Raw genomic sequence first — 15,690 nt, forward strand, 5'->3', positions numbered from 1 at the left:
AAAACCCATATGGTCACGGGCAAGGGCGGAACTCAACATCAAAACATGGAGGGGACGGGGGACACAATTTTTTGGCGGCCGCGCGCATGCGCACACTCACACGCACGCGCGCGCGAGGCTTCGGAGTCTCAATCCAGCGCAAAATGCAGCTCAACTGTGCCTGTCTCACCGGGTTAACTAACAGCCCTGTCTGGACTGACGGGATACCAGCGCTGCTTCTCCGCGCTGGCCACATTTCCCGCAAGCCCAGGCAGGTTAACCTGGCGGGGATGTCCCCCACCTCTCAAAACATGGGGGGGGGACATGTCCCCTCTGGCCCACCCTGGTCACGGGGAGAAGTTCAATAGATTTCACTATTCATTCTTTCCGCAGATCTTAAGCAACAGAAAGGGGATTTCCATCATTTGATTGCAGATTTCCATTGACTTTTACACAGAATTATATTTCTGCCGTACATTTTTCCCCACTCACCTCGCTCACTTGGACACCACTGTCTAACGCGTACTGGACGAGTCCGATGGCAGAATCGTGAGACAAAGTGTTCAGGTTACACTTGGATCTGTTTTGGAAACAAGAATTAAGTTTGGTCAGCAACTGGTCCACCCCCTTCGAGTCTCCTGAAGTCTGAAATCGTGTGGCATAAATTTGAGTATTTATCCCCCTCGTGCAGTTATAGCAGACAGTGGGCAATAATGGACACTAATTCCCCCCCCCCCCCCCCCCCCCCCACCTCCCTCCCCATCCCCTCTGTGGTTTGGTCCAGCACGGATGTACTGTACTTTATCCCAAAACATTATAAGCCTTCGTTTATATCAAAGCAGCAGAGTCATAGTCATAGGGTGATACAGCGTGGAAACAGGCCCTTCAGCCCAACTTGCCCACACACCGGCCAACATGTTCCAGCTACACTAGTCCCACCTGCCTGTGCTTGGTCCGTATCCCTCCAAACCTGTCCTATCCATGAATGTTGAATTTTTCCAATTTTGCTAGCCCTTGCTGTCTCCTCCCCTTCCTTAACCCTCGAGCTGTCTCCTCCCATCCCCCCGCCCTCGGGCTCCTCCTCCTCCCTTTTTCCTTCCTTCTCCCCCTCACCCCCCATCAGTCTGAAGAAGGGTTTCGGCCCGAAACGTCGCCTATTTCCTTCGCTCCATAGATGCTGCTGCACCCGCTGAATTTCTCCAGCATATTTGTGTATCTTCTGTCTTATCCATATATTTTTCTATTGACAAGGGTGGAACACAGATGTCTACTGTCCTGATAATAGCTAGACGGGTGGAAATAGGGCAGCCCAGAGCACTGCTGGCTTCTGAGATCCGTTACTTATCGAGTTTGCGTTCTCTCTCCGTGGCAGTGTGGGTTTCCTGTAGGTACTCTGATTTCCTCCAATATCTCAAAAACATGCTGGCTGGTAGGTTAACAGGTTGTTCTAAATTACCCCGAGGGTGGGTGAGTGGCAGGAGAACCAAGGGACAATAGACAATAGATGCAGGAGTAGGTCATTTGGCCCTTCGAGCCAGCACCGCCATTCAATGTGATCATGGCTGATCATCCCCAATCAGTATCCCGTTCCTGCCTTCTCCCCATATCCCCTGACTCCGCTATCTTTAAGAGCCCTATCTATCTCTCTCGTGAAAGCATCCAGAGAACCGGCCTCCACCGCCCTCCACCTAAAGGCAGAGAATTCCACAGACTCACCACTCTCTGTGAGAAAACGCGTTTCCTCGTCTCCGTTCTAAATGGCGTACTCCTTATTCTTAAACTGTGGCCCCTGGTTCTGGACTCCCCCAACATCGGGAACATGTTTCCTGCCTCTAGTGTGCCCAAGAGAGGAATGATGTTGATGGGCACTGGAGCCACATTAGGTTACGGGGAAGGGAAGTGGTTTGTGAGCCTGCCTAGACTTAATGAGCCAAATGATCTATGGATTTAGTGTAGGTTAATGGAAATAAAAAAGAGAAAACACAAATGAGAGTGCTCAAATGCATTGCATCAAGTGACAGGAGCAGAATTAGGCCATTCGGCCCATCAAATCTACTCCGCCATTCAATCATGGCTGATCTATCTCTCCCTTCTAACCCCATTCTCCTGCTTCTCCCCATAATCCCTGACACCCACCCATACTAATCAAGAATCTATCTATCTATCTCTGCCTTAAAAATATCCATTGACGTGGCCTCCACAGTCTTCTGTGGCAATGAATTCCACAGATTCACCGCCCTCTGACTAAAGAAATTCCACTTCATCTCCTTCCTAAAGGAACGCCCTTTAATTCTGAGGCTAAGACTCTTGGTCCTAGACTCTCCCACTAGTGGAAACATCCTCTCCACATCCACTCTACCCAAGCCTATAAAAGGACACAGTCACACCCACCGAGCACACAGCCAGAAACGTCTGGGCGGTTGTACATTTAAAAAAAAGTGTCTTATCATACGCATGCAGTTGATTCATGGTTTCACTGTCAATGACCAGATTAGATTTATTCCAGCTATTGCTAGACTTGTTCATTAATGGATCCCTCCTGTTAAGTCGATAAGTTGAGACGTACCTTTGTTGCATACTTGTCGAAATGACATTGGGTGAGATGATCTCCAGAGCCCAGCCAATAAAATCCTTTGCTTCATCTAGTTTGGCAAACAGTCGCTCTCTCTCTTTCTCTGTTAATGTTTTGGAGTCTGCATTAAGCAAGTTAGAAAACGGAAATGTCAAGTCAAGTCACTTTTATTTCTATAGCACATTTACAAAACAACTCTCGTTGACCAAAGTGCTTGACATTGGTTGAGGTACTAACGTTATACAACAGTGGTTCATAGATTAAGTACATACATAAATACATACATCACTGACATCAACTTTAGTTTAGTTCACAGATACAATGCGGAAACAGGACCTTCTTCTCACCAAGTCTGCACCGACCAGCGATCCCCACCCACATTAACACCATCCTACACACACTAGGAACAATTTTACACTCATACCAAGCTAATTAACCTACAAGCCTGTACGTCTTTGGAGTGTGGGAGGTGTCTGAAAATCTCTGAGAAAACAAGGTTAATTCCCGGGATGGCGAGACTGTCATATGCTGAGAGAATGAAGCAGCTGGGCTTGTACACTCTGGAACTGAGAAGGATGAGAGGGTATCTCATTGAAACATATAAGATTGTTAAGGGTTTGGACACGCTCGAGGCAGGAAACATGTTCCCGATGTTGGAGGAGTCCAGAACCAGGGGTCACAGTTTAGGAATAAGGAGTAAGCCATTTAGAATGGAGACGAGGAAACACTTTTTCTCACAGAGAGTGGTGAGTCTGTGGAATTCTCTGCGTGTGCGTAGGATAGTGTCAGCGTGCGGGGATCGCTGGCCGGTGCAGACTTGGTGGGCCAAACGGCCGGTTTCCGTACTGTATCTCTAAACTAAACTAAAAGAACATAATACCAGATTCAGATTCAGATTCAATTTTAATTGTCATTGTCAGTGTACAGTACAGAGACAACGAAATGCATTAGAGACAACGAAATGCATTTGAGACAACGAAATACATAAGGATAGTAGAATTCTTTCACTGTAAATCCTGCAAAGACCCAAGTTTATATGATCAAATCCATAAAACAGAGTACAGATATACAAGCTAGCGGGAGAAATGCAACATGTACTGTTCATGTGACTAATTGTTTCTTTGTTTGGATTTCGGCACGGTTCTGGTTTGACTGCATTCAGTCATGTTTGATGTTTAGACTCCCATACCTGCAACCTTGAGATCTTGAAGCTGTTGCTGCTTGGAGATTGGGCAAAAGCAGATTCCATAAACCATTGGCCCTGAAAGATAGGGAAACAGCAGGGATAAGGGACACAGTCACTGACACACAACACAGGTGGAGAAGTCCGAAGTACATTCCGGACAACCTTCGGAGCAGTGCAGGAAGGAACTGCAGATGCTGGTTTAAACCGAAGATAGACACAAAAAGCTGGAGTAACTCAGCGGGACAGGCACTGGAGAGAAGGAATGGGTGACGTTTCAGGTTGAGACCCTTCTTCAGATTCAAGAAGACATCTCCAGTCTGAAGAAGGGTATTGACTCGAAACGTTACCCATTCCTTCTCTCCATTACTCTGGAGCATGTTGGCTGTCCAATAGTTTCTAAACTTTGAAAGCTGCTTCCCACGAAACCAAGGTGCAAAATTTAAGATTTCAGAAACTTGAGGAAAAATACAAAATTATTGTTTCAAAAGCCGTATCCTGGACACCGCTCATCTTGAGGAAATGCGATTACTCCTAATGGATAAATCAGACCAATTCATAACGAGTTGGTCTCCATTCGTCGTTTTTTTGGAATCATATGGTGCAACACAATTGTAAAAGAACTGTTTCAGGACTGGACGAGGGTTGGTCAAGATTATAAATAATGATCTCCTTCTCTTTTTTATTTTATTTTATTTTCTCTATTTTCTCTCTCAACTTTCTTCATTTACTCGTTTTCTTTCTTCACACACTATATATTTCACATCATTCTATCTTTTACTATCTAACTTCTTTTTCTTATTCTAATCTTTTTTCAATGTAACAAAAAAAAAATAGAAGTTGTACATAAAATGTATTATGAAAATATATATTAGGCACTTTGGTGCCATATGACTGTACTTACTTCTAATAAAATAAAATATTTTAAAAAAAAGCCGTATCCTGACCGGTGTCAGAGGTTATGGGGAGAAGGCAGGTGAATGGGGTTAGGAGGGGAGAGATAGATCAGCCATGATTGAATGGCGGAGTAGACTTGATGGGCCGAATGGCCTAATTCTACTCCAATCACTTATGAACATAAATTCAGTGCCAAGTAAAACTCTTTAAAACTCTTAAACTGCTTTGTACACGATTACTTAGGAAAGCAGCTGGCAGGAAAAAAATAGTGTGTCTCTCATTGCCAACACAAACTGATCGGTGTAGAAACAGGTCACAGGATCAGAACTTGTTATTACCTACAGAAGTGTGTGGGAAGGAACTGTAGATGCTGGTTTAAACCGATGACAGACACAAAATGCTGGAGTAATTCAGCAGGTCAGGCAGCATCTCTGGAGAAAAGGAATAGGTGACGTCTCAGGTCGAGTCTAGGGCGGACTTGTAAACCTCAAAATGCAGGTATCTGTACACATTGTATTTCTAATGTGTTAGAGACCATGCAGCATGTAATGGGAGATATTTGATACCACGTCAAGTTTCAACAAGACTATTTCCCCCATGTTGCCTATAATATAATGAAAGCGACAATGGGTTTGTAAGTCTCATTCAGTGAAATTTTTCTCAGTGGCCAATGTCAACATATACAAGTCCCTTCTACCTCTATAATTAGCTATCCCAAAGCATTAATGAGCATTACAGAGTGCGATATGCCACCTGTGGCCAAATCTTTGGGGTGAAGCATGGAAAGTAACTGCTCATTAAGCAACAACTCACTAGCAATGTCATTCTTCCCACCCTGCATATATCAGAGAGTGCAGAAAATTTGATTATCTTTGTGTTGGCTTTTTGAAAGTTGATGCAATGAGTTGGTGTAGAGCTTCTTTTCCCAACAAATCACATTTATCCAATTCCTTTTTGCAAGTTATTGCTCAGCCTTCTCCCACTGCCCTTTTAATCTATTTCGCACCAAACAGCATAAACCTGTTCACTTCAACTCATAGTTATCTGTACACTGTGGACAGCTTGATTGTGATCATTTCTATTTAATGTTTGATGTGTCATTCCTAACTGTCACTGTATGTCATGTTGTCTCTTGCGGGTGGAGCACCAAGGCAAATTCCTTGTATGTGAATACTTGGCCAATAAACGTATTCATTCATTTGTTCATTATAGTCTTTTCTTCGACTGTATCGCACGTACCTTGGAAGACGTGATAAAACAAAATTAAAGGCTTTTTTGCCACCTAACTTCAATTTCGATCCCCCTGACTAGAGTGAATACTAAGCCAAGTTCACATTTAATATTAGTGGGTAAATGTGGGCATTGCTTTTCACAGAGAGTTGTGAGTCTGTGGAATTCTCTGCCTCAGAGGGCGGTGGAGGCCAGTTCTCTGGATGCTTTCAAGAGAGAGTTAGATAGAGCTCTTAAAGATAGCGGAGTCAAGGGATATGGGGAGAAGGCAGGAACGGGGTACTGATTGGGGATGATCAGCCATGATCACATTGAATGGCAGTGCTGGCTCAAATGGACGAATGGCCTACTCCTGCACCTATTGTCTATTAAAACCGTACCAAAAACAGACCATGGGGTACTTCCCAGTGGTATGATCAAGAGGTTAGTGCCAGTGGCAATTTAAAGCAACCTCTGTAGCAACATTCATTTTTCCACCTCTGTAAAATGGTGGCCTCAAAAGCAAACCATGAGTTTACTGTAATAACACGGAACTACACAGATCCTGGCTTTTTACTATCTTGCAGAATTTATGTTTATAGACAAATACAAAAATCCAAATTGTATGAGTCCAAGTGCAAGTGGTGCTGCTATAGGTAGGATTTTCATTGTACAGTAATCCTGCTAGAACAGACCAGAATTATGTTGCTGATTGCCCGCTATAACCAAGAACAGCACAAAATGCTGGAGTAACTCAGCGGGCTAGGCAGCATCTCTAGAGCAAAGGGTTAGGCAATGTTGCGGGTTGGTCTGAAGAGTGCAGACTGAAGAAGGGTTTTGGTTCGAAACGTTGCCTATTTCCTTCGCTGAGTTACATTGTGCCTGTCTTTGGTATAAACCAGCACCTACAGTTCCCTTCTACACATTTGCCTATATACATAGATCAATATATCCTAATTTTACATATTGTTTTAATCAGCATTTTACTACTTTGCTCTCTGATTAGATGCTAAACTGCATTTCATTGTGCCTGTACTTGTATTTGTGCAATGACAATAAGGTTGAATCTAATCTAATCTAAATAACCACAAAAGGGCTTTCCCCCCCATTGACATCACTGCCAGGGTGCCGGCTCATGTTTTAAGGAGCCCCTTCCTCACCACACAGAGCGGTGTGGACCAAGATCACCGCAAGGCAACACTACATGCAATGGAAGAGTGATGTTTAAACATTGAAGAGGACTGGACGAGGGTTGGTCAAGATTATAAATAATGATCTCCTTCTCTTTTTTATTTTATTTTCTTTTCTCTATTTTCTCTCTCAACTTTCTTCATTTACTCGTTTTCTTTCTTAACACACTATATATTTCACATCTTTCTATCCTTTACTATCTAACTTCTTTTTCTTATTCTAATCTTTTTTCAATGTAACAAAAAAAAAGAAGTTGTACATAAAATGTATTATGAAAATATATATTAGGCACTTTGGTGCCATATGACTGTACTTCTAATAAAATAAAATAGAACAAATAATAAAAACATTGAAGAGGTATTTTTACAATCAGATTATGTATGTGTCTGCGTACCTGTGTCTGTGTATAAAATTATAAAAGGAATATAAGAAAATTATAAAGGAATAGGCCGAACGCACTATGGGAACTCCACTCACCCCCCTGCAGGAACTATACAACAGGAGGTGCAACTACAGAGCAAACAAAATCATGAGAGACCTCTTCCACCCCTGCAACGGACTGTTCCAGCCGCTACGGTCAGGCAAACGCCTCCGTTGCCATGCAGTGAGAACGGAGAGGTTGAGAAGGAGTTTCTTCCCAGAGGCAATTCGGACTGTAAACGCCTTTCTCACCAGGGACTAACTGTACAGAACGTTTTTCCTTCTATTATTTATTATGTAAAATAATATGTGTGTTATGATTGTGTTTATAATTTGTTTGATTGTTTTGTTGTTCCGCGAGCATTGCCACTTTCATTTCACTGCACATCTCGTATGTGTATGTGACAAATAAACTTGACTTGACTTGACTTGACAGGGTAAATTCACAGTCTTTTACCCAGTGTATGGGAATCGAGAACCAGAGAACATAGGTTTGAGGTACGAGGGGAAAGATTTAATAGGAATCTGTGGAGCAACTTGTTTTTTACACACAGAGGGTGATGGATATATAGAACGAGCTGCATGGAGGTAGTTGAGGCAGGTATGAACACAATGTTTAAGAATCATTTGGACAGATACTATTCCCATCCATCCCTGCTCACCTCACCCTGTCCCTCCCTCACCCCACCCTCTCCTTACCTCCCACCCTTCCCCTCCTCACCACTCTTCCCCTCTTACACCCAACCCCACTTTCACCCCCCAGCCACTCACACACTCTAATCCTCATTCCTGCCTCCTCTCACCTCCCCTCACCCTCATCTCACACCCCCTCATCTCACACCCCCTCATCTCACCCTCCTCTCATCCTCACCCCACCCTGCATGAGGAGGTAGTTGAGGCAGGTACTAACACAATGTTTACCAAACATTTAGACATATACTATTCCCATTCCCATAAACACATTTGTACTCCCTGGCTTTTGACCATGCCTGAGGCTTTGCTTCTGTTTGTGGTGTTTTTGATGTTTCTTTATTTTACATGTCTTTTCCTACTATTTCTTCTGATTGTTATTTTTGGTGTGTATTAACTTTTTTGTCAATGATTAGTGATGTACAGCACTTTGTTGCAGCTATGTTTGTTTTTAAAATGCTCTATAAATAAAATTATTATTATTATTATTATCCATTCCTGCGCACCTCACCCTGTCCCTCCCTCACCCCCACCCTCTCCTTACCTCCCACCCTTCCCTTCCCCTCCCCACCACCTCTCTTACACCCAACACCTCTCACCACCCCCCCCAGCCTCTCACACACACACCAACCCTCATTCCTCCCTCCTCTCCCCCCACTCACCCAGCACGGGACCTCTCCCCGCCTCATCCACCCCGAGTGTGCAGGGTTCCCCGCGGCAGGCAGCGGCCACGGCCGAGCTCAGACGGCAGCTACTGCCCGGGTCGCGGAGCCACTCGCTCAGCTCCATACGGCTGGGAAGCTGCAGCCGGGCTGGGGTGCAGGGGGTTTGTGGGCTGCAGAAGTGCAGAGTGCAGACCAAAGATACTGGAGGATATAATCTTTGGTGCAGACTACAGACAGACAGACAGACAGGCAGGGAGGTGTGTGGGCTGTATAAGGGCAAGGTTAAGCAGGCGAGCAAGGGGTGCGGGCTGAGTCCGGGCGAAAGGTGCAGGAGTTTGCAGACTCTCTCCAAACTTTCCCGCACTCGGCTTCCACCTCTGACCCTTGACTCCCCTCTACTTTGGAAACCACAACCAAATTCCAAATTGGGAATGTTCCCAAATGCAGGAGTTAAAATGCAAAAGAGACATTTCACAGCACGTTGCAGTTTAATTAGCGATTGATACGAGTGAGTTATGATCACGAACAAGCGAGTGCTTCCGCCTATGGCGCCTTTGCTTCACACCGCCCTCATGTGCAAAGATCCTATAGCAAAGGATCTTTGCTCATGTGCTTTGCTTCATTCACACTGCCGCCTGGGAGATGTAGTTTTAGCCACCAGGCGCTGCAGAGAAGGAAATGCAGGTGCTGGTTTAAACCGAAGATAGGCACAAAATGCTGGAGTAATGCCCCTGTCCCACTTAGGAGACCTAAACAGCAACCTCTGGTGACCTTGCCCGCCACCCAAAAAAAAAATCAAGGTCGAGGTGACCTGCAACCTCCTACCACCTCCCATGCATATGTTGAAAACCTTCCACCACTAGGAAGAAAACCGGCTTCAACTAGACCTGCGACAAAAAAATTATCAATTTTTAAAACGGCAACCTATTTTTAGTCGAGGCCGGTTTTAAACATGATGAAAAAATAGCAGCAACCTAGATGAAGCCTCGATCACACACGGAAAAATGTTCCCAATGTTGGGTGAGTCCAGAAGCAGGGGCCACGGTCTTAGAATAAAGGGGAGGTCATTTAAGACTGAGGTGAGAAAAAACTTTTTCACCTAGAGAGTTGTGAATTTGTGGAATTCCCTGCCGCAGAGGGCAGTGGAGGCCAAATCATTGGATGGATATAAGAGAGAGTTAGATAGAGCTCTAGGGGCTAGTGGAGTCAAGGGATATGGGGAGAAGGCAGGCACGGGTTATTGATAGGGGATGATCAGCCATGATCACAACTCATGGCGGTGCTGGCTCGAAGGGCCGAATGGCCTCCTCCTGCACCTATTTTCTATGTTTCTATGAAACCACTTTTGACCATTAGGGAGAGTGACCAAAACCTCCGGTGACCTCATGGAAACCTTGGGTGGCGGGCAAGGTTACCAGAGGTTGCTGTTTTTGTTTTTTAGGTCTAATGGGACAGGGGCTTAACTCAGTGGGACAGGCAGCATCTCTGGAGATAAGCAATAGGGGACATACCTGGTCGATGCCCTTCTTCACACTGAGAGTCTGGGGGAAAGGAAACGAGAGATAGGGACGGTAGAATAGAGAAATATGGAACAAATGAATGAAAGATATGCAAAAAAAATAACAATGATCATGGAAACTGTCCATTGTTGGCTGTGGGCGAGGAGGTAACGAGTTATATAGACAGTGAAACTTAACAAGATGACAGTGAAACTAGTGCATCGACTAGGGTGGGGGAAGGACGGGGAGAGAGAGGGGATGCAAAGGTTACTTGAAGGTAGAAAAATCAATACTTATAGGTCAGGCAACATCTCTAGAAAACATAGGCAATGTTTTGGGTCGGGACCTTTTCAAATATTTGAACGAGTGCAGTATATATCTATATAATGGTATATGGACACACTGATCTGTTTTACAGTCAATGCCTACTATGTTCTGTTGTGCTGAATCAAAGCAAGAATTTCAATGTCTTATCAGGGACACATGACAATAAACTCACTTAAACTTGAACTTGAGGTTAATTCCCGGGATGGCAGGACTGACATATGATGAAAGAATGGATCGACTGGGCTTATATTCACTGGGATTTAAAAGGATAAGAGGATATCTTATAGAAACATATAAAATTCTTGAGGGATTGGACAGGTTAGATGCAGGAAAAATGTTCCCAATGTTTGTGGAGTCCAGAACCAGGGGTCACAGTTTAAGAATAAGGGGTAGGCCATTTAGGACTGAGACTAAGAGGGGGGAAAGTTCTGGAAACAGTAATCAGGGCAGAATTAACAGTCACTGATTAGAGAAATGTAGGATTTGTTAAAGGCAAACAAGGTAGACAAAATGCTGGAGAAGATCAGCGGGTGAGGCAGCATCTGTGGGAAATAGAGACAATAGACAATAGGTGCAGGAGTAGGCCATTCGTCTCTTTGAGCCAGCACCGCCATTCAATGTGATCATGGCTGATCATCCCCAATCAGTGCCCCGTTCCTGCCTTCTCCCCATATCCCCTGATTCCGCTATTTTTAAGAGCCCTATCAAGCTCTCTCTTGAAAGCATCCAGAGAACCAGCCACCACCGCCCTCCAGAGAATTCCACAGACTCACCACTCTGCGAGAAAAAGTGTTTCCTCATCTCCGTTCCAAATGGCTTACTCCTTATTCTTAAACTGTGGCCCCTGGTTCTGGACACACCCAACATCGGGAACATGTTTCCTGCCTCTAGCGTGTCCAAGCCCTTAATAATCTTATATGTTTCAATGAGATATCCTCTCATCCTTCTAAACTCCAGAGTGTACAAGCCCAGCTGCTCCATTCTCTCAGCATATGACAGTCCGGCCATCCCGGGAATTAACCTTGTAAACCTACGCTGCACTCCCTCAATAGCAAGAATGTCCTTCCTCAAATTAGGGGACCAAAACTGCACACAATGCACACAATGCTCCAGATGTGGTCTCACAAGGGCTCTGTACAACTGCAGAAGATAACAGAGGGTGTGTGTGTTGTTTGTTAATAATGGTAGGGTGGATTTATGAAGTGGAAGTATAAAGATGTATTCATATCCTGAGCACAATCAATACAGGCATGAATACAAGGGCACTGATCTGACTACAACTACAGTATTGTATCTAGTTTTGTGTGTCACACTAGAAAATATATTAAAGCTTCAGAAAGGGTGTGGAAGAGATTTACCAAAATTATTCTAAGGAGGGGGGATTAAAAAAAAAAAATCATTCATATTTTTCAGGCATCACTTGCAAACTAGCATTTATCACCCATGAATGAATGAATGTATTAATACTTCGTTGTCACGTGACAAGTCACAGTGAAATTCTTTGCTTTGCATACCAAGAGTCTGAAGAAGGGTCTCGACCCGAAACGTTGCCTACTTCCTTCACTCCATAGATGCTGCCTCACCCGCTGAGTTTCTCCAGCATTTTTGTCTACCATCGATTTTCCAGCATCTGCAGTTCCTTCTTGAACAAGGTATGCAAATAGTCGCTCATAAAGGGCACTGACAATGTCACAGTGTGTTTATGCCAGGTCCCTACTTTGTTCTCCCCTCTCCCCCTCCCTTACAGTAGTCCCCCTACGCCAGTTTCTCCATTGTCCACCCCCTCCTCTAACCCATATCTAATTGCCTCTGAATAGAGGGGCTTCCTCAACCCTTTAAAGGGGACAATTAAGGGTAAATGGACACAAGTTGCTCAAAGCACTGGAGCAACTCAGCGGGTCAGGCAGCATCTTTGGAGAACATGAATAGGTGACGTTTCGGTTGGGGACCCATCTTCTGACTGATTGCAGGATGGGGAAGAAAGACGGGAAGTGTGGTGGATAATAGGTGCACACAGATGAGGAGTGGGTGGGTTTGATAGATAGATGGTTGGAACAAAATCCAGAGATGAAAGCAGAAGGTGTGAGGCAGGTTTGAAGAGTTACCAATTGTGAAGCTGGAGGAGGGAAGATTGGGGATAGGGGAGCAGAGAAATGGGTGGGAGTCCCGGTGGGGTACAGGTTAGGGGAGGGATGGAGAAAGGGAGGGGGTTTGGGGGAGAAAGAGGAGGGGAGTGGTTGTTAGAGGTTACCTAAAATTGGAGAACTCATTGTTCATAACTCATTGTTGTAAGCTATGCAAGTGGAATATGAGGTGCTGTTCCCCCAGTTTGCATGTGGCCTCACTCATGCAATGGTGGAGGCCCAGGACAGAAACAGCAGTGTGGGAATGGAAGGGGAGTTATTAATTGGCAGTAGGCCTTGCTGGGCCGAGCCCAAGAACAAACAGATGGTTATGGATTTGATCACATATTAACAGACCAACTAAGGACAGTGCAGTCATTTCATAATCTCCTGGATATTAGTGAATGAAATGGGATTTTAATGACAAGCCAGTAGTTTTGCATGCATCATTGCCAGGATCTGTTATTTTCCTTTAAATCCCAGATTTTCAACAATAGGGCCTCACAGCTTCAGAGACCGGGGTTTGATCCTGACTATGGGTGCTGTCTGTACGGAGTTTGTACGATCTCCCCGTGACCCAGTCACCCCAAACACCGGCCACTGAATGGTGAACGAGGTCTGATTAACCTGGATGATAACACATTGGCCTGGCTCGCCTCAACGGAGCTGCAGGTCTAAAAGACACACGACAGAAGTTGTGTGGGTTTTCTCCAAGATCTTCGATTTCCTCCCACACTCCAAAGACGTACAGGTTTGTAGGTTAATTGGCTCGTTCTCCCCATGACCTGCGTGGGTTTTCTCCAGGTGCTCCAGGCTCCTCCCACACTCCAAAGTCGCACAGGTCTATAGGTTCATTGACTTTGGTAAAATTGTAAATTGTACCTAGCGTGTAGGATAGTGTTAGTGTACAGGGTGATCGCTGGTCAGCATGGACTCAAGGGCCTGTTTCTACAATGTATCTTTAAAATATAACACCTCGGGGCAGAGAATATAAGCTGATTTGATCGATCTTGCCATAGAGCTAGTATGGACTCAAGGGGCCGAATGGCATTTTTAAAATGTTGTAACCATTCTGTGGTTCTGTAAGGTCCCTGCAAGTAATCACCTTTCCAATGAGCTCCTTTTCCTTTTGAATTATTCTCCCTGATATATTGGCCCAGCTTTCCCTTTCAAATGCTAATTGCTTGCTCTGTTCTTCCGCTTCTCTTTCAGATGTTCAGCATTTGGTTTCCTTTTATCTTGACAATGAAATCAGTCGCCTCGCAGGTTGCCATGGAAAAAACACGTCTGTTTCTTCCAGAGATAAGCCTTGTGACAATATTCATCGAAGAGCAGCAATTTGATCCAATGGTTATTCTTTAACTGTGATCATCAAAAACTGACATTGATTAATGGCCATCATATATTTTATGTTTCCAATCCAAACGTTACCCCTACAAACTCTGTAGATGATGTCCCATCTTCTATCTCTGTATATCTAACATGCGGCCTGCATCCTTTCCAAATTCAGCTCAAATATTGTTAAAAAGGACACAAAGTACAAGGAGAGGCTCAACACTAAAATAAATTGAAACCATCTGTTGGGGAAATTGAACAAGGAAATGCAGATGCTGGTTTATCAAAGACTGGCAGTAGATCAGGCAGCATCTCTGGGGAACAGAGATAGATAGTGGCATTTCGGGTTGGGATCCTTCTTCAGACTGATTCTTCAAATGTGTTCAGAACTGAATCATCACCTTTCCATAGGTACACAAAAGAGCTGGAGAAACTCAGCGGGTGCAGCAGGATCAATGGATCGAAGGCGATAGGCAACGTTTTGGGCCAAAACCCTTCTTCAGACTCAATAGGCAGCGTTTCGGGCTGAAACCATGTTCTCCAGAGATGCTGCCTGACCCCCTGAGTTACTCCAGCACTATCCTACACACACTTGGGACAATTCCCACCTACACCAAGCCAATTAACCTCCAAACCTGCAAGTTGTTGGAGTGTGGGAGGAAACCTAAGATCTCGGAGAAAACCCACGCGGTCACGGGGAGAACGTACAAACTCCGTACAGACAGCACCCGTAGTCGGGATCGAACCCGGGTCTCCGGCGCTGCAAGCTCTGTAAGGCAGCGACTCTACCGCCACACAGCCCCTAAATGCTGTTATAGTACCTGCCTCAACTACCACCTCTGGGAGCTCGTTCCATATACGCAACATGCTCTCAGTGAAAGAAGTGATGATTTTAGAGGCTTTTCGTTAACCCAACCCCAATTAGTAAATTGTAACATATGTAATACTGGCTGGTATTACTTTACGAATTCAAGCACATGACCAACTGCTGGAGCGTATGTCGTTGACACGTTGTATGTTCCAGAAATAATCTCTTGTTACTTCAGGAGAAAAGCTCCCTGTGTTTCAAAGAGATTCTGCTTCAAGATTCAAGATTGAAGGGAATTTATTGTCATGTGTCCCAGATAGTACAATGAAATTCTTGCTTTGCTTCAGCACAACAGAATATAGAAGGCATGAATAATATTGTGCTTTGCACAATATATCCCTTTGTATATCAGTATCCCTGTTTATTACACTATCAGCTATCCTCTAATATCTCAGAGATAATGATAATTCCTTGGCGAAGGAAATACGGCACATCTAGGTGCACAATACGTAACAGCATGCCATAACCTGAGAGATGGTGAATGACCAACATGCACATATGTACGCACACACTAATCAACATTAACTAACACTAAGAAATTAATATTGAATTGCTAAACTTGCTATTGTGTTGTACTGCTTGCAGCTGCAAGAACGTGTAGCAATCAATAAAGGGCTATAGGCCTATTGCAAGCTTATGTACAGGGACATATCTATCCATGCACGGTATACTTGTATTTATACTTATGCATTTCAAATATGTATGTCATGTTTTATATTTTGGCAATATAAC

The 15,690-nt window shown here is 44.4% G+C and overlaps 1 protein-coding gene across 2 annotated transcripts in view; it reads right to left on the reverse strand.

Moving 5' to 3' along the window:
• rnaseh2a (ribonuclease H2, subunit A) overlaps nucleotides 1-9,360 on the reverse strand; it is a 29,683-nt gene extending 20,323 nt beyond the window's left edge. For both annotated transcript variants that reach the window (XR_008726335.1, XM_055663869.1), the window contains exons 1-4: nucleotides 8,804-9,360; nucleotides 3,741-3,812; nucleotides 2,546-2,672; nucleotides 472-559 (exon numbers count right to left, since the gene is read on the reverse strand). Coding sequence is in view for 1 of the 2 variants with exons in the window: in XM_055663869.1 (XP_055519844.1) it covers nucleotides 472-559; nucleotides 2,546-2,672; nucleotides 3,741-3,812; nucleotides 8,804-8,930 (414 nt within the window). In the remaining variant the exon portion in view is untranslated. The remainder of the gene's footprint in view (nucleotides 1-471; nucleotides 560-2,545; nucleotides 2,673-3,740; nucleotides 3,813-8,803) is intronic.
• Nucleotides 9,361-15,690: the final 6,330 nt, after the last annotated feature.

Source organism: Leucoraja erinacea, chromosome 39 (assembly GCF_028641065.1).
Source record: "Leucoraja erinacea ecotype New England chromosome 39, Leri_hhj_1, whole genome shotgun sequence".
Classification (NCBI taxonomy): Eukaryota; Metazoa; Chordata; class Chondrichthyes; order Rajiformes; family Rajidae; genus Leucoraja; species Leucoraja erinaceus.